Source organism: Octopus bimaculoides, chromosome 20 (assembly GCF_046866305.1).
Source record: "Octopus bimaculoides isolate indiv1 chromosome 20, ASM4686630v1, whole genome shotgun sequence".
Taxonomy (NCBI): Eukaryota; Metazoa; Mollusca; class Cephalopoda; order Octopoda; family Octopodidae; genus Octopus; species Octopus bimaculoides.
This window is the reverse complement of record NC_142947.1, coordinates 26782724-26809209: the sequence shown is the minus strand read 5'-3', so window position 1 is coordinate 26809209 and position 26486 is coordinate 26782724. Positions and strand designations below refer to the sequence as shown.

The window sequence follows — 26486 nt, the reverse complement described above, 5'->3', positions numbered from 1 at the left end:
TGTATATCGATTTATGCATGCACGCATGTACATGTATGTGTATGCATTATTATATAGGCCTGTGTACTAGTGTATTTAAACCGGCATGCATATATATATATACACATACACACATATACATGCACATACATATACACACATATGCATGCATGCACATACAAACATACATATACATACACACACACACACACACACACACACATATATATATATATATATATATATATATATATATATATATATATATGCACATACATGCATACCCATAAATAAGAAAAGCAGCAAATTAAAGGATATAGCCTCATTTATAGAGATCAATGATAAAAAAATAACATGCAAAAAAGAAACGAAAATGCAATAAAGAGAAAAAAAAGTATTAAATATAATCATTAATGGATATGGTTGTATGAACACCCTTGCATAGGTAGTATGGCGCATGTACACCCATTCAGACAAGCGCCACAAAGATGTAAACATATGCACATGCGGTTTGGTGCACATATGTTCACATAGCAAATTAAATAGCTACTTGGTGATTATACCGTAAGGTAAATAATGATTATCAATTAAATTAACAGTTACTCAAATTCATTCCATCTGCATTGTGTGGAAGTCCATTATGTGCCTGTAAGCATCTGGAGAGTCTTTCAGAAATTCTATTAATGATCTTTTCATTGATCCACAGAATAGACAGGGATTCCTTGGAACAGAATCAACATTTCTTGGAAATGATAATATATGGACCAAGTTATGTTATACTTAATTTTATCTTCATAACTCGCCACACAAAATCACCCAAAGATGTTGAATGTCTCCTTGATTTCCTTGAAGCTGGTGACATGGTGTGGGAAAACAATTCTTGGATGAATCAGCTGTTGTCCCAATGCACACATACAGCCCTCCCCTTGTGTGCATGGTACATTTATATACAAGATTTGTACTTATATAGAGGTGCATCAATGGGCATCTTGATGTGTCTCTGCATGAGCATTTATTATACTTATTTGTATGTACAGTAGTTCTGACTTCATTTTCTGATGTTGTTACCATGTTAGCTATATCACAATCATTGCTACTATCATGATGTGGCCATATCTAGTACTTTTCAATGCAGTTTACATCTCATTTCTTGGTATTTTGATGTATGTTTGCTAGTTCCAGTAAGTGGGTTATTGAACTGTTGTTTCATTTTACTATTATTAATGCAGTGTATATGCTGCTCTAAATTAATAGAGTTAGCATAAGATACCTTCAAAGTAATAGAAATAGCATGGTATCTATTTGATTTAGGGAAACATTTATCTAGAGCAGCAAAAAATTTCCTAGTGATCTTCATTGAAACTTGTGAACCAAAGATTGGATTATACCAAATGACATCATGATTCCTACATTTGTTGTTTAGCTTATTTGTTCTAGAGTGTTTTACAGAGTTGGGACAATTTGTGTTATGAGCAGTAGAATTATTGTGTTGTGTGTGTCTATGAGTTTTGGTTTGTAGTTTATTGCTGTGACCAGTTCTCCCTGACCTGTATTCTTGATCTGAATCAGTTTGCATACCATAATGTTGTGTACAAGCTTATAATAATTCTGCTTGTCATTGTGTTACTTAGCCTGTCGGTAATACTTTCACTTGATTAGAGAAAAAGAGGTAGAAAGAAAAGAGAGAGAGAGAAAAAGGGAGAAGAAGAGGGAGAGAGAAGTGTCCATGATGTGAGGTAGAGGGAATGTAATTGTAATGCTTTCACATGATACACAGTTGAAGGGAGAGAAGAGAAAGAAAAAGAGGATAAGGTGAAGAGTGAGACTGAAAGAGGGAGAGAGAAGCATACATAATATGAGGTAGGGGGAACATAATATTTATTACATGGTTAAAAAAGTTAGTTGAAGATAGAGAAGGAGAGTTAAAAATATAATTTTAGCAGACAGGTGATGTTCTGATGATGAGGTTAAAGAAAGGCACAGAGAGGAGAGAGAGAGGGGGAGATATGATGGTGGTGGAAATGGAGGAGGTGGCAGTGGTGATTGGATTGCGCATAAGTGCAATTCCATGAAATATTCTTGCTTATTTACATGACAGATATATGCAATTTAACTAAACATTGAATCATATGTACAAGATTTCTTTTTCTTTATGGAGAAAATGGAAAAATAAGAGTGAATATTTATTTTATGAGTGCTGTGTATTAAGTCTATAAAATTGTGCACAAAGTATATATATAAAGTGCATTAAGTAATCATCATATTCTAATTTCTTTCACTTTTCAATGAGTAGTAGATGAGCGACTATTTTTCCATACAGACACAACATAGGCTACGCTTTCAGGTTTTTTGGATAAATTTTTCAGAAATAATCCAATAGGTTTACCATTAACTCTGTGAAATATTCACAGGTCCCGCTAGTGTATTATTATTGGAGGAATTGGCAGGGTTATGCATACCTGTGTCTTGTATATATTGGATTTTCCAGCCCTAGCTAAAGCGGTATTGTAATATTGTGTGTGATTAAAAAAATTATTTATTTACAGATAACTTTCTTGTTGAAATATTCTTAACTAATCCCTGTATTATCAAGGGTGGATGGTTGGATGTTATATTTATATACTTAATATTACTGTTTGGTTTATGAAATGGTTCAAATAATCCAGTATCAAGACAGAAAGCAGTATCAAGGAAATTTACTCTGTGATGATCTTTTTCTATAGTAATGTTGAATCCTAAATTCTTAAAAAGTCTAAAGAAATGTTTCCTATGCCTTTCTAGTAGTACTTTACTACTTCTGTCCAGGAAGACTAGAGCATCATCTCTATATAGACCTCCTGTTCTTCTGGAAAGGAAGACTGGATTAATGAAAGGATACATATTCCGACCAAGACTGTGACCTGTGCAGAGTTGGATGATCCCATTACTACATCAAAAGCATTCCCTACACCAAAATCTACTAAAATAGCTCACACCACAAATATATCTATTTCAGTTTGGTGTGTGTATACACACACACACACACACACATTATGTGGCGACTTAAGGAAGATAAAATTAAGTATAACATAATTTGGTTCATAGTAAGGCATGCAAAACCATATAATATCATTTCCAGGAGATACCAACTTTGCTCCAAGGAATCCCTGTCTATTTTATGGACAAATGAGATCATTAACAGAATTTCTGAAAGACTCAAGATGCTTACATGCATATAAATGCACTTTCACACAATGCAGTGGGAATGAATTTGAGTAACTGTTAACCTAGTTAATAATCATTAATTACCTTAAAGTATGGATAAATTAAATTTAGCTCCGACCTCCCCATTCTTATAAACATCAAGTACCTATTTAATTCGCTATGTGAATGTACATGCACCAAACCACACGTGCGTATGCTTACATCTTCGTGGTTGCTTGTATGAGTGTGTGTACAGCCTATGTGAGGGTGTTCATACATCCATATCTGTTAACTGTTATATTTAATACATTTTTTGCTGTACTGCATGTTCATTTCTTTTTTACATCTGTTATTCATTTATTATTGATTATCTATATAAATGAAGCTATATCCTTTAATTTGATGCTTTTCTTTACACGAACTGAGAAGATACATTGTGGAACAGTTATTTTAATAAGTTATATCTATTTATCACCTGAAGAGACACATCCGCATCATCAGATGCTCCTGAACCATATGTTAAATATCCCACTGGTGAGGGATTGATACTAGATGGATGGAATAAATTGTAGTGATTAATATAAATTCTCATATACTCCATCTTCCGTCTCTCTATAACCAAATATATATATATATATATATCCCTAGACTCGCTCATGTGTGGGTGACACATGAAATCTTTCGAGCGGGATCGTTGCCAGTGCCCCTGGACTGGCTCATGTGCGGGCGACACATGATATCTTTCGAGCGAGTTCGTTGCCAGTGCCCCTGGACTGGCTCTTGTGCGGGTGACACATGAAATGTTCCAAGCGGGATCGTTTGCCAGTGCCCCTGGATTGGCTCATGTGCGGGCGACACATGATATCTTTCGAGTGCCCCTGGACTGGCTCATGTGCGGGCGACATGATATCTTTCATGTGAGATCGTTGCCAGTGCCCCTGGACTGGCTCTTGTGCGGGTGACACATGAGGTCTTTTCGAGCGAGATGGCTGCCGGTGCCTCTAGACTGGCTCATGTGCGGGTGACACATGAAATCTTTCGAGCGGGATCGTTGCCAGTGCCCCTGGACTAGCTCATGTGCGGGCGACACATGATATCTTTTGAGCGAGTTCGTTGCCAGTGCCCCTGGACTGGCTCTTGTGCGGGTGACACATGAAATGTTTCGAGCGGGATCATTTGCCAGTGCCCCGGGACTGGCTCATGTGCGGGCAACACATGAAATCTTTCGAGCGGGATCGTTGCCAGTGCCCCCGGACTGGCTCATGTGTGGGCGACACATGAAATCTTTCGAGCGGGATCGTTGCCAGTGCCCCTGGACTGGCTCATGTGCAGGCGACACATGATATCTTTCATGCGAGATCGTTGCCAGTGCCCATGGACTGGCTCTTGTGCGAGTGACACATGAAGTTTTTCGAGCGAGATCGTTGCCGGTGCCCCTGGACTGGCTCTTGTGCGGGTGGCACATAAAAGACACCATTTCGAGCGTGGCCGTTTTCGTGCGGGTGACACGTAAAAGCACCCACTACACTCTCTGAGTGGTTGGCGTTAGGAAGGGCATCCAGCTGTAGAAACTCTGCCAAATTAGATTGGAGCCTGGTGTTGCCATCCGGTTTCACCGGTCCTCAGTCAAATCGTCCAACCCATGCTAGCATGGAGGGCGGACGTTAAACGATGATGATGATGATGATGATGATATATATATATATATATTAATTGTACAATAAAGGATAAAATCATTCATGGTTTTATCAGGTCAGCACAAAAATAAAAACCTTATAGGTAAACTTTCCAAATATTACATTAATGATTATATACACAGTTATAACTTTACTGTATATTTTTGCAAGTGTGTATACATATTGCTGTGAGACAGTGCTGCTCGTATAGGTATGTGTAGATACTTGTACATTTGTGCTATGGAATATTGATGCTGATGATAGCAGTTGGTATATTTTTTACCTTTAGCTTGAAATGAGATCTTATACAGGATTAACCAAAAGTTTAAGTTATCTTTCTTTTGCTTGACTACAACCTGTGTTTTTGGAGTTTTTAAGGTCATTTTAGTATCATTTAGTGTTTATTTTCAGCATGTGGAGAGGCATATTGCCAATCCCATGTTATAATTATATATATAAATATATATATATGTAGTGTATGTATGAATGTACATCTATATGCCCATATTTATGTATATGTACATATATATATATATTGCTACATTTTGGAATGGTCAGATTTTTTCTTGTCAAATAAACAAATGCAATATATATTCGTTTTTCCCTCATTTATTATTGCTCTTATTTCATCTTATGTCCATTCTTTGGAAATCTTTCATCACACATCTGTGACCTCTTCAGCAACTCTTCCATCCCATGTGTATCCTCCTGTTCTGTTTAGTGTGTACACACACACACACATTATGTGGAAGATATTTTCAATCAGGACATTACAACCATCTGATTCTTCCAGTGCTTCAATTCTGTGCATGCATATTAATTTACTAGATTGCTGACATTTATCAATGGTTTCTCCTATTGTGTTATCTATACTATATATAAAACAGAGATGTGTGTGTAATCGCTTTTCACGTGAAATCGACTTCACCAAATGCTTCCATACTTGTGATGCGTGAATAATTTGACCTCGGATAAATCTTAGGCTCTTCATTTGATTTTTTTAATTAAAAATAAATAATATTGCTTTATATTTAAGATTCACTTCTTTAAAAAGGTTCCTCAATGTCAACTTCCTGTATTGACGTAACAACAGCAAAAAGCTTCACTCTCTATTTTGTGTGTGAGTGTGTATGAGAGAGAGAGAGAGAGAGAGAGTGAATACTACATACACACCGCTCTCTCACTCTGTCTCACACACATACACACGCACACACACACCCCTTGAATCACTCACACTCTGTCTCTTACAAACACACACATACATAAATGTATACAAACATATTTACAAAGACACACGTGTGTATGCGCGCGCGTGCGTGTTCGTAAGACACAGAGTGTAAGTGAGTCAAGGGCTGTGTTGTCATATGCATACATCCAAAGATGTATGTATATTTATGCATGTACGTATACATGACAACAAACCTCTCTCTCTCACTCACACTGTCTCTTACAAACACACACATACATAAATGTATACAAACATATTTACAAAGACACACGTGTGTATGCATGCGCGCGTGCTCCGGTATTGACGTAACAACGGCAAAAAGCTTCACTCTCTATTTTGTGTGTGACTGTGTGTGTTCGTGTGTATGAGAGAGAGAGAGAGAGAGAGTAAATACTACATACATACCGCTCTCTCACTCTGTCTCACACACATACACACGCACACACACACCCCTTGACTCACTCACACTCTGTCTCTTACAAACACACACATACATAAATGTATACAAACATATTTACAAAGACACACGTGTGCGCGCGCGTGCGTGCGTGGGGGGTTCCACAATCGCCATTTATTTCAATTACTCTTGTGAGGATATTCACGTAAATCATTTTTTTCATTTAATCCCCATTTTAATTTTCGTAAAAGTTTCCAAGTACCAATGAGGCTTTTTGGCACATCTTCAATTTTCCCCATTCATGAGAGGCGCCCAGCCATCATTCATCTGAGAGTCCATCTACAGAATGTCCTCTCAAATTTCTATACAGCATATTTTGCCTTTTTTTCTTCAAGTATATAAGCAACAATTTCATTCCCAAGCAGCGCCGGGTGCCTCTGCTAGTCATTAATAAAACTGTCGGCATTTTGACAACATGGGTATTCTAATGTGTGTGTGTGTGTGTGTGTGTGTGTGTGTGTGTGTGTGTGTGTATGTGTATGTATATATATATATATATATATATATCTGTGTGTGTGTGTGTGCAAACATATATATATACATATACATACATATATATATATATATATGTAGATGATGCTGCACTAGTAGTGACCTCCTTAGAGGAAGCTCAGGAACTTCTAGACTGGTTTTCTGCTGCATGTAAAGCCTTTGGTTTGACCATCAGCATAAAGAAGAGGAAAGTAATCCACCAAACTTGCCTTACTCCTAAACAAATTCGAGGTGTCAAGCAGAGGCCACCAGTTCACAATTTTCCTGACACCCCTAAACAGGTTGATTGGAAAAATCCAAATTATGTGAAGTCATTTACATATCTTGGTACTAAAGTGAATTCGAGCGCTTCCCCTAATGATGAAATCATCAACCATCTTGTAAAGGTAACAAAAGTATTTGGCAAACTCCGTCATCACCTATGGAATGAAAGGGGCATTAAACTTGACACCAAAGTACAGGTCTATAAAGTTGCCATTCTTACTACTCTCTTGTACGGCTCAGAATCATAGATACCCTATAAATGACACATTAACCAACTAGACATCTTCCACAATGGCTACTCAAAGGTTATTTATTAAAAGAGTTTATAATGCCAACTTGTTTAGCAAGTGTAAGATTGGTGGAATCGAGAGCTTTCTTATGCAAATTAAATTTAAATGTTGTAGTGAATCTAACGGTTTTTGTGTTTTTAAGATAAACAAAGTTCTTTTTTAATCTAAAATATACTCTCCTTCATGTTTTACAATGTTCTTCTATCTATCTGGTAGACTTGCAAGGCCTCTCTTCCAAAATTGACTTGTCTGTGAGGAAAAATACTCATCCAGTACTGTTCTAACCTTATCTACAGACTTCATATTTTTTCCGTCCACATGATTTTGAAGAGTGTGGAATAAATGATAATCAGATGGGCAATGTCCAGCGAATATGGTGAGTGGGGCATTGTTTCCCATTCAAACTGCTCCAGGCAAAACATAGCTGTTAAAATCGAACTGCATTCTTCAAAACTTGCACTAAGAATAAACACAAGGTAAAATTATTACCTGCTTTTATAGCCAGCTGATGCAGGTAGTTTATCCTGTCTCCCTCTGACTTTTAGTTCATGCAGTTAAAAAAAATGCATTATTTCAACCCAAGCTAGCATGGAAAGTGGACGTTAAACGATGATGATGATGATGATGATATACACATAAATATATGTGTGTGTAAGCATACACACATATACATACATATATATACACACAAAGACAGAAAGAGAAAAAACCATTTGCATATAACTTTGTGGATGCATAAGACAGTACATAAAAGAATATATACTCATATGTAGTGTTCATTATTCAGGCAATGTTTGGTTGCTGTCTTTCTGTGGATTTAATTCTGGTGGTTTTTGGTATTATTTTTTGTTTAGTTTTGGTTGGTATTTTTGAATAAAGCATTCTTCCTTGTCCTTACAAAATATTTATTTTCTGTCCATAGTTTGAAGAAAGGGAATATTTCAAATTTTCTTTTCCCACATTTTTCAAAGTGTTCGCTGCAAGTTGTACTTCCAATGGAGGGGTCATGAATTTTTTGTTTATGTACCTATACTCTTTCATATTGTCCAATGCCCATTTCACCAATGTAGTATTCTTTGCATTCAGGGCATGTGGCACAGTAAATTAGGTTTCTGAATTTGCAATTCATATTTGCATTTATTTTTAAAATGTTGTTATCTTTAAAAGTGATTTGTTCTTTTTCAAAGTAATCACGTTTCACAACGAGGTTCACTATATTTTTGAACTCTCTTTGTTGTTTCTCTAGTTGTAAATCTTGCTTGAGTTAAGAGCTTTTTCAGGTTTGGCACTTGATGTCTACTATAAATTATCTTTGAAGCTGTTATTAACTTGTTCATTTTTGATGATTGTTGGAGAACTGGGAGGTGTCTTTTTGCAGTATTGATGATGTCATGATTTCTTGGGTTGTGGGTGATGACAAAAGGAATGCTTATGAGTTAATTTTTATTTTTGTGTGTTTGTTTTCCTTTGAGGTCTGTAGTTAGGATGTTTTTTTTTTTTGCTTTGGTGATTGCTGTGTCAATTAATTTAGTGGGATACTTTTATTCTTTTAGAAATATTTTAAATTCTTGTGATCTTTTATCCTTTAATTCTGCATCTATTACTATAGTGCAAATTTGTTTTCCGTATGTTTCTTTTGGTATGTGAGGGATAGGAGGAATGAAAGTTAAAATACTGGGATGGCTGTAGGTTTGTATAAGAGATCTGTTTTTATGGTGTTATCTTCTTTAATTAGAAGAATGTCTAAAAATGGTAATTCCTTTCTCAGTTGTTCCATGGTGAAGTTTATTGAGGTATGTAAATTATCTAAAAGTAAGTAAAAGATTCCTAAATCTTCTTGGTTTTTGGTCCCAAAATATAAAACAGTCATCCAAATACCATTCCCAATTGTCTTTTATATAAATGGAGAATTGTTCGTTTCTGTTAGTTGGGAATAGAGCTTGACCTCTAAAAAGCCCATTACAAGTGTTGCATAAGTGGGGAATACTTTGTCCCCATCACTGTTCCTTTTATTTGTAAGTAGAAGTTGTCAAAGAAGTGATTATTTTCCAGTATTAATTTTAATCCTTCCAAAATAAAGGTCTTTGAGAATCTTTCCATGATATGATTCAGGTGCTTCGTTAATCAGAAATTTATAGCTTCAATTCCTAGGTTGCGTGGGATATTGGTGTATAGACTAGTTACATCGAAACTAACAAGAATTGTCTCCTGGTAGACACTTTTAGGTATATAGTTTACAAAGTACACATTGTCCCAGACAAAGCTTGGTATCATTTGGCATAAAAGGTTTAGAACTATATCTATCAAGTTGCTTAAGAATTGTGTACTGGATGCTGGTCTTGCAATAATTGGGCATAGTTTCAGGTCTCTATTCGAGACCAATATTGGTCTCTATAAGAGACCAATAAAATAAGTACTAGGCTTACAAAGAATAAGTCCTGGGGTCAATTTGCTCGACTAAAGGCGGTGCTCCAGCATGGCCACAGTCAAATGACTGAAACAAGTAAAAGAGTATATAACCTTAATTCTTTTCCCATTCTTAATCACAACTGTCCAACAAATGGAAACATGAAACTCTGAATAGCAGCTTTTTGTGATATTTTGTGATGTTTTTGCAGCTTTAATAATAAAGCATATTACTCTACCTTCAGTATTTGAGTAATATTTTTTACCAACTTGTTTCACATATATGTGCTTACTCTGGTACACACACACACACACACATATATATATATATATATATATATATATATATATATATTTGAAAAATGAGTAGAGAAGGCACTTTTGGGGATAATTTTTCTTTTAATAATAATGTTTACAGTGATTGACCCAGGTATGGTTTCAAGCTTCAAATAGCCATTTTCAAACTGAAAAATGTATATTTTATTGGTTGCTTGCTTAGATAGCAAAAAATATATTTTAAAAAAATACAAAAGCATGTGTAGTAGTAGTAGTAGTAGTAGTGGTAGAAGAAGAAGAAGAAGAAGAAGAAGAAGAAGAAGAAGAAGAAGAAGAAGAAGAAGAAGAAGAAGAAGAAGAAGAAGAAGAAGAAGAAGAAGAAGAAGAAGAAGAAGAAGAAGGGGAAAAATAAGTAAATGAAATGAAGCTAAAAATAAAGATTAGGATAAGACTAGTAGTGAGAGCAGAATGGGAGGGAGAGTTAAGTACATCAAGAATAAGGAAATGGAATATTTTGGAGTGGTTAGTATTGTTGTGACTTGTCAAAAAATGACCAGTGGCGATATATATATATATATATATATATATATATATATATATATATATATATATATATACAAGGTGTAAAGATACTGAAGATTCAGTATACACCACGTGCAAAAATTATGAGTTGAAAATATGTGGAAAAGAAAATATAAAAATGTTGTTGTACTTGGGGATGGTCATATTGCCAGTTTAGCAAATAAAAACACACGCACTGTATATTTGGTGTTAATTTGCTTCAGCTTTATATTACATTACCTTACATTAATCCTATTTCGGCCAGAGTTCTTTCGTCACACTTCTGTGACCTCATCAGTGGTCCTTTGCTTTCTTCTTTCTTATGTGTGTCCCACCTTACTAACTATCAGCCAAGAGAAATGCCTTCGTTTCATATAGTTTAATATCTTTTTATAAATATATACATATTATATGGATGTCATGAAATCCAACAGGTTTTCGCTATTTAAATTAGCTTTTCAAGGGACATTGTACAGTAATCAGTTATATATATATACACACAGACATTCACACACACATATACATCCATACATTTGCACACAAACATACACATACACACACTCATATACAAATATGCATGTATACATCTACACGGCATATACACATCCACACACATACATGCATTTATATATACTATATACACACACACACACATATGTGTGTGTGTAAGCATACACACATACATACTGGGCCATCCCATAAATAATGCAGTTTTTTCAATTGCATGAACTAAAATTTGGAGGGAGACAGGATAAACTACCTGCACCAACTTGCTATAAAAGCAGGTAATAATTTTACGTTGCTGTTATTCTTAGCGCAAGTTTTGGAGAGTGCAGTTCACTTTGAACAGTTATGTTTTTCAAAGCTATAATAGAAGTGACAAAGGAGCATATTCAGCACATTTTGCTTTATGAGTTCAATAAAGGCAACACTGCAACAGAGAGTGCAAGAAATATTAATGCAATATATGGGGATCAAACAATAAGTATAAGCCAGTGTCAATGGTGGTTCCAGAAATTCTGAGCTGGCAACTACAACCTAGAAGACTACATCCTGGAAGATCTGTAGAGCCCGACGAGGATGTCCTGCAAACTCTGGTGGAACAAAATCCTATTGTAACTGTTGAGGAAGTAGCAGAGAAGCTTTGATTTAGTCATTCAATCATTCATCGACACCTGCGTGCCATCAGGAAAGTCAGTAAATTGGGTCAATGAGTTCCTCACAAACTTTCGAAGTCTAATCTCGTGCAGAGAGTGAATGAGTGCTCTTCTTTGCTGTCATGTCTCATGAATGAACCTTTTTTGGACAAAATAGTGACTGGTGGTGAGAAATGGGGTCTCTATAAAAATGACTGTCTCTCTTTCTCTCTCTCTACATATATCATCATCATCATCGTTTAACATCCACCTTCCATGCTAGCATGGGTTGGACGATTTGACTGAGGACTGGTGAAACCAGATGGCAACACCAGGCTCCAATCTGATTTGGCAGAGTTTCTACAGCTGGATGCCCTTCCTAACGCCAACCACTCAGAGAGTGTAGTGGGTGCTTTTACGTGTCACCCGCACGAAGGCCAGTCAGGCGGTACTGGCAACGGCCATGCTCAAAATGGTGTATTTTATGTGCCACCCGCACAAGAGCCAGTCCAGGGGCACTGGCAACGATCTCGCTCAAAAAATCCTATGAAGGCCAGTCAGGCGGTACTGGCATATATATATATATATATATATATATATATATATATATATATATATATATATATATATATATATACACATATATATATATATATATATATATATATATATATATATGTATATACCTATGGCTCTTAGCTGCAGGTTGGAAGTGGTCTGCAAGTAAGCACTGTTCCTCAGTAAAACACTCGAGGTGTTAACAAAAAAAAACAAACGATGATGAGAATGATATATTATGATTATATATCATCATCATCATCGTTTAATGGCCATATACCATGCATGCACATGTAAGACGGTTCACAAGAGCTGACCAAGTAGAAAAACGACCCTATGCTACTCTGTTTTGGTAGGGTTTTTATGGTCAGATGCCTTTTCTGACACCAACCACCCAGCAGAGTGGACTCAGTGCTTTTTACATGGCACTAGCACAGGCAAAGTCAGTTTTGGCATGACTTCTACAGCTAGATACCCTTCCAAATGCCAACCATTTTACAGTGTGGACTGGATGCTTTTAATGTGGCACCAGCACGGGTAGAATCACTACATAACTCACTAGACAAGGAATTATGAGAGGGGTAGAGGCATTTGAGGAGGGGAACTCATGTCAGATGATGAAAGGTTAGGGGGTGATAAAGAGACAGAGAGACAGAAACAGGTGTCTTGCTATAACAGAGCGGGTATTGGAGGAAGTGATCCAGTATCAGATGATGAAACGTTAGTGTGACAGAGAAATAGGGAGGCAGAAATAGGTGTCTTGTTATAGAGGAAGTACATGGTTACTCAGTGAGAGAGAGAAATAAAGAGAGTGACCAAGAATGAGGGCAGAAATAGGTGTGCTGCTGTAGAGGAGGTATGTAGCTACCCAGCTGGAGGGAAGAGTGAGGGAAAGAGAGAGAGGGAGAGAGAGAGAGAGAGAGAGAGAGAGTAGGAAACAGCAAAAGTGTAAGAGAGAGCAGGAGCGAGATGGTGAAGTGTCAGGGTATACTCCCAAGTAACAAGGATCAGAGCATAGATGTGATGGCAAAGTAGAGAAAAGAGAGGTATGAAGGTAGTAATATGTGTGGTCAGGTGTTGCCAAGCAGGCACAAGTAGGGAGTGGGGACTGCAGTGACTGGCAAAAACCTGGGTAGTGGGCAGGAAAGGGGATTGAAAGACAATCATAGTTTATGAAGAGGAAATGTGAGGAATATATTTAAAAATAAGTGTATCCCCACACTTATAACTGAAAAAGCTCTTAACTCCAGCAAGATTTACAACTAGAGAAACAACCTTTATTCCTCTCCAGTCAAGGCATGTCCTCTGCACTCATGGCCCATGTTTCACTACCATGTAATTTAGCTGTTCTCATACAGGCATCATACGATTTGCCTTTCACTGACAGAGAGTCTTCTTGCAGCCAACAGAGGTAGTATCTCTCTCAACTTCCTCCAGCCTATTCTTATTCTAGAAACAATACTTTCAGAGCATCCACCACCTTTACTAATCTGGTCACTTAAATAGCAGAAATTATCTACTACCTCAAGAGGGCCTCCTGGGCATTTGAGAGAGTTTAAATCCCTCATGTCCTTAGTGCTTATTGTTCCAGTGCACCTATCACACACGAAAACCACCTTATTTGTTAACTTGCCTATGATTCCACTGCATCTTTTATGCATCCATAGCTAACACTTGGTGCAGCAAATGGAATTACATCCCACTCCTTTCCTCTGTATTGAGCAGGGCCATTTGCCTGATGAAAGGAGAGTCAGATAAATGGCCCTAACTAACAACAACTTTAGTCTTTGCTAAGTTAACTTTAAGACTCTTTGATTCCAGGTTTTGCTTCCAAACCCAGAACTTCTTCAATTCTGCTTCAGACTCTGCAGTAAGAGTAAGATCATCAATATATAGTAGTTCCCATGGGCATCCAGTTTTGAATTCCTCTGTTATGGCTGGGAGCACTATGGTGAATAAGAGTAGACTAAGAACTGATCCCTGGTGAACTCCAACTTGTACATTAAATTTATCACTACATTCTAGGCCGACTCTTACCCTACTGACAGCATCGCTGTACATGGCTTGAAAAGCTCTAACAAGTCACTCCTCTACTCTTTGCTTCCTTAGAGACCAGCAGATGAGAGTGGGAAACCATGTCGAAAGCTTTCTCCAGGTCAACGAAGGCTAAGTACAATGGATTACTTTTGGCCAAATACTTGCAACTGTCTCACTACGAAGATGGCATCTGTGGTTCTTCTCCCTGGAACAAAACCAAACTGCATCTTATGTAGCTTAATTCTATCCCTTATCAGTTGAGATATAACTCTGTAATTTTCATGACTTAGTCCAGCAGCTTGATACCGCTAATTGTTTTTATCTAAAGCATCATCTTTACCCTTGTAGCAGCTAACTATAATACTACTATACCAGTCTTTGAGGATGATACCTTCCTGAACAACCTGATCAACTATGCGAGTAACTAGGCTGTATCCCACACTACCTGATATTTTAATCATCTCAGCAGTGATACCCAATGGTCCAGGGGCTTTCCCAGTTTTCATTTTCTTAATTGCCTTATCTATTATACTGCGGTCAAATCTGATGGCTGGTCCCTCAATTAGTTCAATATTAGAAAGACTCTCCTTCTCCCAATCATTCCCCACATTTAATAAACTTTCATGATAGCATCTCCATGCAGCTTTCTTCTCTGAGTCACTAAGCACAAGCATACCATTATCCATTCGCACACACTTCTCACCTACCACATTTCTATTTTCTCTGATACGCTGCTTTGCACTCCTGAACACTTCATGCCTCTGATCTTCACACTGTAGAACATTGGCAAACTTCTTACCTTCCACTATTCCTTTTGCTATGTAAACCTGTCACCTAGCCTCCCTGATATAATGCTCTGCTTCCACCATTTTTCAAGTCCTACCAGGCATTTCTCTTCACTTTTATAGCACTGTCCACCTCCTTGTTCCACCACCATGTCATCCTCAGCCTAGTTGGGGCTTTGCACTAACCACAGCTTTGGTCAACGACACCCAGTAAATTGTCCCACAGGAACTTCCAGCTGTCCTCTAAGCTGTGTCCTTTCCTCCTACTCCTATCATCATCGGCTTCCAATAGAATGTCTCTAAATTTTTGTTGGTTTGCTGGGTCTTTGAGCTTTCATAATCTTCTTTTCCAGCATGGTTTACTTCTCCAAGTCTCTCTAGCCCTAACTCTGAAGTCACAAACTAGTATCCTATGTTGGGGTGTACACTCTTCACCTGGGAAAGACTTCACATTTGTGAGCATCAGACTATTTCATTGCCTGATGAGGAGATAATCAACCTGGCTTGTGTTCCCACCAGACTGATAAGTGATTAGGTGGCTGGCTGACTTTCTGAAGTTAGTGTTGCAGATCATGACATCATTTGCATTACAGAGCTCAAGTAGCCTTGTTCCCTCCTCATTCCTGGGGCCAAAACCATAACCACCATGCACTCCATGGAATCCATGGGATTGCTACCCAATATGTCCATTAAAATCACCAGCCACAATAATGAAGTTTCTGTCATTTATCGTTGAGGTAGTCTGCAAAAGGACCTGTCTGTAGAGAATAGGCTGAAATAAATATAATTGATAATCTATAAGTCTTAGCTTAATAACCCTATCGCATACTCTGACTACCTCAATTACCTTATCTACCCACTTCTCTGATAAGTGTATCCCCACACCACCTACTCCATCACTCCTGGCTACCCAGAACAATTTGAACCTCTGTTTCTTATCCGTGAGGAATCTAGCAGAAGCTCCTTTTCATCTCACTTCTTGCACACCACACACATTGATATGGCAACACTCCATCATTTTGATAATCTCACCAGATCTCCCCTTCATTGTGCCAACATTGATGTTTGCAGCCCTAAAATTGTGTACTTGGAAAGGATAATGGGAAGGTAGTTGTTGTGGGACTTTTGTCTGTGTTTGAAAAGATGATTTTTACAAACGTTTGCTAGGTAGTGTATTGTACAGTGTGTATTTGATTCAATGATGTATAATTTCCACCCTCCAATACAGCATCTAGATTAAGGGTCAAAAAGAGAGGGGTAAAAAGGGTATGAAGTAGTCCTGTACATCTATATATATATACCTTCGTACATCGTGTATTAAATTCAAGGAAGTATAATTTTCTCACTCCCATACATCTAGATTGAGGCCCAGTAAAGAGAGGGGTAAGGACGGCATGAAAGTAGTCATATATGCCCATACATATATATACACAGTATTAACCTTATATATACTACATCATATATGTCTACATATGCAAACACCACACAGCATGGTATGAATCTTACATACTCATACATAAAGACATACACTCCATAAATCCACACATACCGATATACCCACATACACATATATACATACACACATATGAACATATAGTCTACATGAATGCACAGGTACATGTAAATACACCCATATACCCTCATACACATGAACATGCAGTCCACATAAACGTACACATAGATGTAAATATATATATACTCATAAGCACATACATCCACACTGACATATATATAATGAGATTCACATAAGTACATACAAACACTTATACGATACTCTGATAGGTGCATGCACACAAGTATATGGGTACAGGGAGAGGAAACCTCTACTCACAGAACAGGAGTATGGTTAGCTAGGGAAGTCATGTATGTTTAGAATGAAATAGTGGGGTGGGGTGTGCAAGTGGGCATAACATGTGAGCAAGATGGACGCTGTTTGTAACATACATTAATATTAAAACTTTTATCATAATTATTATCATTAACACTTTCTAGGCCACACAGTATCATAAATTAACTTTTTCAAGCTGGTTAGTATCATATAAACCTAGGAGCATATAAAAAAAATCATACTATTCTAATCTACATACTAACATAAAACATAGAAGAATTTGTGCTAATCTAAACCACATAATATGAAATAAACATAGAGGAAATCGGCAAGGCAAGGACACTGAATGGGAGAGAAAAAGATTAAACAGCATTACATGAAAATAAAATAAAATAACACAAGGATTAAAAACTTAGTTTTGTTTCTATTTTTATTTCTAGTAATAATAAAGTAAACAAACTATTTCTATGTCTACAAAACAAGCTAGCAATATGGACGCTGTTTGCAAAGTACTTTAATATTAAAACTTTTATTATACTTATCGTTATTAATACACCCTAGGCCACATAATGTCATAAATTAACTTTTCATGAGTGAGCTTTCTTTTCAGATGCAGAATGCTGTCCCCCATTCCTCTGTCTCTTTGGACCACACCTTCCACACCCTTAGAATTGGCACATTGACGGGTAGGTCCGGTGAAATTGTTGAGACACTTGAACAGAGGCATGTAGATGTATGTTGTATCCAAGAAGTAAGGTGGAGAGGAGGTTCTTCCAGGTTCCTTACAGGCAAAGGGCATAGGTATAAAATCTTCTGGGTAGGGAATAATTATGGGCAAGGGCATACTTCTTGCTGAGAAATGGGTTGGTAAGGTAGTCAGAGTGTGAGATAGAATTCTTAAACTTAGACTAGTTTTGGAAAGTGGAACAGCAACCATTATCTCAGCCTACACCCCTCAACCAGGACTACCTGATGAACAGAAAGACCAATTTTATGACATCATTTTTCAGACTACCTCATTGACAAATGACAATGACTTCTCTTTGAGGCTGGTGACTTCAAAGGGTATGTAGGGCAACATCTGGGTGGCTTCCATGGTGTGCATGGTTGCTACAGATTTGGTTCCCAATAATGAGGAGGGATCCAGGCTACTGGAATTCTTATTTCTTTATTGCCCACAAGGGGCTAAACATAGAGGGGACAAACAACGACAGACAAAGGGATTAAATTGAGTACATCAACCCCAGTGCATAACTGGTACTTTATTTATCGACCCCGAAAGGAAGAAAGGCAAAGTCGACCTTGGCGGAATTTGAACTCAGAACGTAACGGCAGCTGAAATGCCGCTAAACATTTCACCCGGCACGCTAACGTTTCTGCCAGCTCACTACCTTAAATTCCAGGCTACTGGAATTCTGTGATGCAAATGACCTTATGATCTATAATACTAACTTCAGGAAACCTGTCAGTCACCTGTTCACCTATCAATCCGGTGGGCACACAAGCCAGATTGACTACATTCTTGCCAGAAAACAGGAAAGATGGCTGCATATAAATGCCAAAACTTTCCCAGCTGAAGATTGCATCCCTAGACATAAGTTAATTGTTAGCAACTTTAGAATCAGGACCAAAAGGCTGCCATGAGGACAACCAGTGTGGAAAAGAAATGTCTGGAAGCATAAGGATCTTCTGAATGGCCAGAGAGTTAAAGACATATTACTTGAAGCATTTGATGAAAAAGAGGATATAGTGACATATAACATGAAGGAGAACTGGAGGTTCCCACGGGACAACCTGGTGAGGGCCACCGATAAAATTTGTGGCAGGTGCAAAGTCCTTTTTCAACCTACGATGACATGGTGGTCAAATAGTGTAGTTGACAGGGCTCTTAGAGAAAAGAAACAGGACTGGAAGTGTCGGGGTAGCAGGGAACTGTATCAGATAGCCAGAAGGGAGGCTAGGGGACAGGTATATTTAGCCAGGGATGAAGCAGAAAAGAAGTTTGCCAATGTTCTATGATATGAGGACCAGAGACTTGAAGTGTTTCAGATTGCAAAACAGTGTGTGAGAGAAAAATCATGATGTCATAGGAGAGAAATGTGTCCACAAAGACGATAGTTCACTTACATTTGATGACTCTGCAAAGAAAGGGCTTGGAAATGCCATTATGAAAAGCTGGTAAGTGTAGAAAATGCATGGGAGAAGGAGAGTCTGTTTGGTGTAGATCCAACTGAGGAATCAGCTTTTCGAATTGGCAGTAGCTTAATAGATAAAGCAATTAAGGATATGAAGACAGGGAAAGCCCCTGGCTGATCAGGAATCACCGCTGAGATGCTTAAAATACCTGGCGAGGTGAGATATGGCCTAGTCATCTGTATAGTTAATCAGGTTGTCCACAAAGGAGTCATATCCAATGATTGATGGAGCAACATTATAGTCAACCACTACAAAAGCAAAGGCAAAATAATTACAGAAGCATCAAATTGCTGGACCAGGTGATGAAAATCACAGAAAGGGTCAAGCTCAATTAATTAGGGAGAGATTTAGTGTAGATGAGATGCAGTCTGGATTTGTGCCAGGTAAGAGCATGACTGATACTATATTCCTGGTTAGGTAACTGCAGGAGAAGTATTTAACCAAAAATAAAACTCTGTACTTGGCTTTTGTCAACAAGGAGAAAGCCATTCAAAAAGTACCCTGCCCCTCTATTTGGTGTTCAATGTGGAAGCTAGGGATAGGAGTGGTTATTAAGAGTTGTACAAGCCATATACAGGTAGGAATTCACCAAGGTTCAGTTCTCAGTCCCCTCTTGTTTATCTTAACAGAAGAATTCAAGACCAGCTACCCCTGGGAGCTTGTCTATGCTGATGACCTTGTTCTTATAGCTGAATCATTACCTGATCTAGAGAAGAAATCTCAGGTGTGGTAACAAAGCCTAGAATCTAAGGGCTTTAGGGTTAATTTAGTAAAATCCAGAGTCCTAGTAAGTAGGAAAACAGACAAATCGCAAGTCCTGGCAAGGAAATGGCCCCGCTCAGTGTGTGTGAAGGGTGTTGGAGAAATTCTATGTTGTACCAAGTGCACATTTTGGATACAAGAAGTATAGCAGTATCACAGGAGGGTTAATGGAGAAAATAGTCTTTGCGTGTAGCAAATGTATGGGTAAAATAAGCATTAAAAATGCGAAGACAATTGACTCCTACAAATGCTCAGTAGGGATCATCAGAAGTAGTAGATAGCTTCTGTTACCTAGGCAACCAAGTTAACAATGGAGGAGGAAGTTCCGAAAGTGTAGTTGTTAGAATAAGAGAAGACTGAGCTGGTTTTGTCATGTGATGTGTATGGATGGAGACAACCATGTAGAGAAGTACTGAATTCCAATTGTGGGGGGAACCTGTGGAAGGGGTAGACCCAGGAAGACGTTGGACAAAGTGATGAGAAAGGATCTTCAGATGCTGGGCTTCATTGAGGAAATGACAAGGGACCAAGAGTTGTGGCAATTTCCTGTACCTGAAAAGACATGTCAAGGTAAGTAAAATTGCTGTCTTCCATACATACAGGCTTGTCTCTTGCAGGTGCCAGAGCCACATAAAATGCAGCTGTGCTGGTGCCGCATAATTGCACTCATGCCAGTGGCATGTGGAAGGTCCTCAGTACACTTTGTAAAGTGGCTGACATTAGGAAGGGCATCCAGATGTAGAAACTATGTCATAAGAGACAATTGGAGTCTGGACAGCTCCCCAGCTGCCCAGGTCCAAAACAAGTCATCCAACCTATGCTGGCATGGAAAACAGACATTAAGTGATGATGAAGATGATGATAATATATACACACACGTGTATATATATATATATATATATATATATATATATATGCAACAATGTATGTAAACACACTTTGTTGTTTTTGGAAGCATCCAATGTAATATTTCGAACGCAGTTTAACTGTGAACACAGCAAACAGATTGGATATTTTACCCTTGTATGTTTGTATGAGATATATATATATATATATATATATACACACACTATAGTGGGGTAGGCCGGTTTATGGGGTTATCCAACTATAGTATTAACTGGTCTAATCTTAGAGTGTGCTTCTCCTCTGGATTTATGTATTTCTACAAACGATACATATACATACATATATATATATATATACATATATATATATATATATATATATATACATGTCTCTTAAAGGATAGAGCTCAAAATCAATGCATTGAAGATACTTTATTGCAGCAACAATTATAATAACAGAAACAACCACAATAAGCCAAACCTATGCACATTTCAATAGGGTATCCCGGAAAAATAAACCACATCATAAGATGTCTCGTAAAATATTGTAACAAATTACAACATATTACAAATTTCTGGATACTCCATCTCATCAGGGTCGCATTATTGCCATCACCAATACTATTATTAAATTAAGGCTTATTTGCCCGGCTAAGTCGGATATAGGGACACTAAGCAAAAGTATATTAGATAAGTATATCCCTGTAATAATTGGAAAACTTAAGCTACAACTGTGGTCCAATTCTAAGCAAGTAATAGATTGGTTCAATTCTATTAGTGATAAAGATAATGTCAAATTTATACAATTTGATATAGCTAATTTCTATCCCTCAATTAATCCTTCTGTTCTTAATAAAGCATTGTGGTTTATGCACAATAAAGCTGGGCTTTCTAGAGAAGAGATTAATGTAGTTTTAGCTGCCAGGAAATCTTTTATGAGGTTTAATAACAAAGTTTGGATTAGAAAGGGTACACCTGATGCGTTTGATGTACCTATGGGTAGCTCAGATTCGGCCCAGGTTGCCGATGTGGTTTGTTCCTTTATACTTGATGAGTTAGCTGATCAATTCCCAGATATCAGAGGGGGTCTGTATAGAGATGATTGTCTGCTATTTCTCAGAAATAGTTCAAAACAGCAAGTACAAAGGATAAAAAATAGATTAGTTAGATTTTTTCACAGAATGGGAATGGATATTATTTTTGAGGACAATATATCTGTAGCTAATTTCTTAGACGTTACGCTTGATCTGCATAATAAATCATATAGGCCATATCATAAACCTTTAACTAACCTGAGGTATATCAATAGATCTAGTAATCATCCAAAAGCAATAACAGATAACTTGGTCCATAGTATATCTTTAAGATTGTCCAACCTGTCTGCAAATAATCTGGTTTTTGAAGATGAGGCAAAGTTTTATAACTCCGCTTTGCTGGAAGCAGGATATAATGATAAGGTATACTATATTAAACCAGATTCTGCTTCCTCTATTGAAGATGTTAATAATAATAATATTAATAAAATTGATAATGTGAATAATAGCAATAAGGGTAGTTATAAAACTAACAATAATAATAAGAAGAAGAATAATAAGAATAGTGTTAACCCATTCAGTAAGTTAAAGCATAGGCCAAGATCCAACGATAGTGTACCAGGGGCTGAAAGTAGTAGGCTTAAGTTTTTTAGGGATAATAATGTAGGTTGTCATTCTAGGAAACAGGATAGTCTATGGTTCATCGTCCCTTATGGGAGGCAAGTAAAATCAAATTTAGTTAGTTTATTCAGGAATGTAGTTAGGAAACATTTTCCAATTAACTCGCTCTACTATAAGGTTATTAACGAGCATAAGGTAAGGTTCGGATTTTCAAACACCAAGAATTTGACCCAAATTATCGCCGCTCATAACTTTAAACTTTTATCCTCAAACTCTAGTCATAGTTCTGTTGACATAAACACAGAGGGTAATAATAATAATAATACAGGCAATGGTCAAGATGTTAGTCAAGACCAAAAGGATATGGATAATACCACTAACTTTGGTAATAAACTAATAGAAATATCTGAAGATAACCCTAATAGAATAAGATTCCTTAGTGCAAATGCTAAAACTAAAAACATTGTCTATAGGTGTAATGTTATAACGGATAAGAAGATTTGGAGTTATATCGGGGCTTCGTCACTTGAGGTCTCGAAACGAATTTCTAATCATTACTCTTCCTTTAGGGATAGGAGTAAGCAATATAGTACGGCGCTTAGTAATTTAGTTTGGAAATTGAAAGATGAGAAAAAGGATTACTCCCTTGAATGGTTGTTAGTAGGCAAATCGATGCCGTACGACAAGGGTAAAAGTACTTGTTCGTTATGTAACTTGGAATTACTTTCCATACTTTTTTCCAAGGGTCACCTAGTTAATAAAATAACGTTTAAAGCTTACAGATGTCTACATATGTATAGACATACGTATGCATTTTATAAATAGGAATTACCGGAATGTGTATAGGCACAAGTTCGAAATTAAGGAAGAGGTATATTCATCTCTATATATCTTACTGGAATTAGGTCTGTGGCGCAAATATATGAGTGTATATGTATATGGGTGTAGGTATACATGTGGAGACACGTGAGAGTGTATGTGTGTGTATATATGTATATATGTGTGTATGGAGACGTATGTGTATGTGTGTACATGTAAACATGTAAACATATATAAGCTTGTGTGTGTGTATGTGCATATGTATCGATGTATATATGGAGGTATAGCTATATGTATGTATGTACATATGTACGCATGTGTGTATGTGAGTATGTATGCGTATATATGTAAATGTGTGTGTGTATCTGTGCGCGTTTATGTGGGCGCATGTGTATCTGTATGTGTGTATATGTATATGCATGCATATGTGAGTGTATATATGTGTTTGTGTGTATATGTGTTTGAGTGTATGGTTATACATAAAAAATACATATAAATATATATTGGTGTGTGTATCTAAGTATAGGTATATGTGTGTGTGGGGGTAGGTGTGGGCATGTGGGTGGTGGTGTGCGGTGCGTGGGCGTGGGCGGGTATAATTAATGAATTAATTAATACACTATCGTTACAGGAAGATCCGATAGGAAATCTTGATGTACATGGGGGATGAATTTTTGGCAAGGGATTTTTACGCTGTAAACCGGGCGGTGTACGCCGCTGGATTTCGGTTGACTGGTTTGTTTACATTCTGTAAGAAAATAACGATGGTAGGTTGCGTGCCGTCGATTATTCTTTCACCCTCTTGGATGATGTGTGTGTTTTGCTAATAATAGTATTGGTGATGGCAATAATGCGACCCTGATGAGATGGAGTATCCAGAAATTTGTAATATGTTGTAATTTGTTACAATATTTTACGAGACATCTTATGATGTGGTTTATTTTTCCGGGATACCCTATTGAAATGTGCATAGGTTTGGCTTATTGTGGTTGTTTCTGTTATTATAATTGTTGCTGCAATAAAGTATCTTCAATGCATTGATTTTGAGCTCTATCCTTTAAGAGACATGTATACATATATATATACAAAAACTCAACTGTGAGTTTTTGGCTAAGACTGTTAACAGATACTATATATTTTGTAAAATTTGTTTTATAAAAGTATATATTTAATATATATATATATATATATATATATGTATGTATGTATAATATATACAGGGTGCGATGGGTTAATTCTTGCCATTTTATAATTTTAATTTTGCGCATGTCCATTGTTTGTTTTTGATTTTGTCAAGTACACAGTATAGTAGGGTCAGTTGAACACCATCTGTGAGAAAAAGAGCACCATGACACAAATCACTCTGCCAAAAATTTGGAAATGACATGTTCCACTACTTGGTATTTGTGCTGGAAGCTCCAATAAAAACATTTCAGAATGTTTGAGTGTCAATCTGAGGACAGTGCAGAGGATTTGGAAAAAGTTGGATTAGTCAAATGGTAATTACAAAGGTACAGCAGTTTGGAAAACTCATTCTGATCATTCTGATAAGAAAAGAACTCCTGAATTTGTTGGTGAGATCTAAGCCATGATTGACAACAATTCCTCAAAGTCAATCAGGTCCATCACCAGGGACATGGGAGTGTCTGAGCTTCTTATCAGGCAGGCAGTGCATGAAGACATTTGGTATTCCTCATACAAGAAGAGAAAGGGCCAATTTTTATTCCAAGCCATCAAGGAGAAGAGGAAAGACTGTGCGACAAAGCTTTTGAACATACTCAAGCACCCCTCCAACCAAACATGCTTTGGTCTTTCTCAGATGAGAAGAATTTCTGCCAGGATCAGATGGTAAACATACAAAACAACCGTTGGCTTGTCATGTCTCCAAATCATGTACTGAGAGTGATAAAAATCAAGCATCCTGTCAACATCATGGTGTTTGGAGTGATCACTAGTGATGACAACATTATGCCTCCATTCATCTTCCCACACGGCCTCAGACTTGACATGGAGGCCTACATCAAGTGCCTGGATGAGGTAGTGCTGCCCTGGGTCAAGAGGATGGCTACTAGAAGACCTTATGTCTGGCAACAGGACTCTGCACCATGCTGCACAAGCAGGAGAACCTAGACATGACTGTTAATTTCTGTGACTGCATCACCCCTAACATCTGCAACCCTCTTGATTATTATGTGCGGAATGCAGTTGAGCGAGAGACCAACAAAGCTCCTTGTAACACCAAAGATGATCCAACTTAGACAAGGAAACCATCCAGAAGAGTTGCAGGAGAGTCCAAAGTCATCTGGAGGCTGTGGTTGAAGCCAATGGTGATTTTATTGAATAAATTTACTCTTTAGTATTTCAAGATATTTTTATGTAATTTTGGTAAATATATCTGTTATTTTCATTTTTGCATAATTTAGACAAGGGTTTCTCAACAGGAGCCATATGACCCCCTAGGGAGCCATGAAACATTTCTTGGGGGCCACAAAGCTAAGTTTGAAAGATAGGGAACCACAGAGGGTTACGGGGGGGGGGGGGCAGAAAATTTGGGAATCATAAAATTTCAACATGTAGGTATATATTTTTATTTGTAAAGTTCACAACACCAGAGCTGAAGACACCTCCAAAAGGGGGTGGCCCCGCCACGTCAAAACGGTAGAGGAATAGGGGCCGAAACCGGACGTCGTTCCTCCTGATGATGTCTTGAGCTAACTGGATCCTATAAAGGAGCTGTTGTGGTAGCAGACCACGAAACATGGTTGAAATTCCTCTATATATATAAGAAACACATGTATATGCATTTATAATTATGATGGATCATCCTTATGTACTAATTTTCTAATATTAGATTTTGAGTGTTATATGTCTGGTTCATAAGATGAACAGCTACATATCATTGCATCATACTAAATTGCTCCAAAATTTTAAAGCTGCAAAACATACAAACATAATGGACAGTGCAGAAGGTAAGGTCACAGTTATTAATCAAAACTCCACTTCAACATTATTGACGACATGGAAAATCCATCTAATCAACAATGTCCATGCTA

At 37.4% G+C, this 26486-nt stretch overlaps 2 protein-coding genes across 11 annotated transcripts in view; both read right to left on the bottom strand.

Annotated features, from left to right (window-relative positions):
* LOC106867506 (uncharacterized) overlaps positions 1-26486 on the bottom strand; it is a 348378-nt gene that overhangs the window by 179247 nt on the left and 142645 nt on the right. The window lies entirely within an intron of this gene.
* On the bottom strand, positions 14852-15229 carry LOC149131646 (uncharacterized). The gene has a single exon (XM_089338663.1). The coding sequence runs from the start codon at positions 15227-15229 to the stop codon at positions 14852-14854; it is 378 nt and encodes a 125-aa protein (XP_089194789.1).

What these genes read in the sequence shown, in the direction of transcription:
- LOC149131646 (XM_089338663.1), bottom strand. Translation starts at nt 15,229, where the DNA reads ATGGATAATGGTATGCTTGTGCTTAGTGACTCAGAGAAGAAAGCTGCA.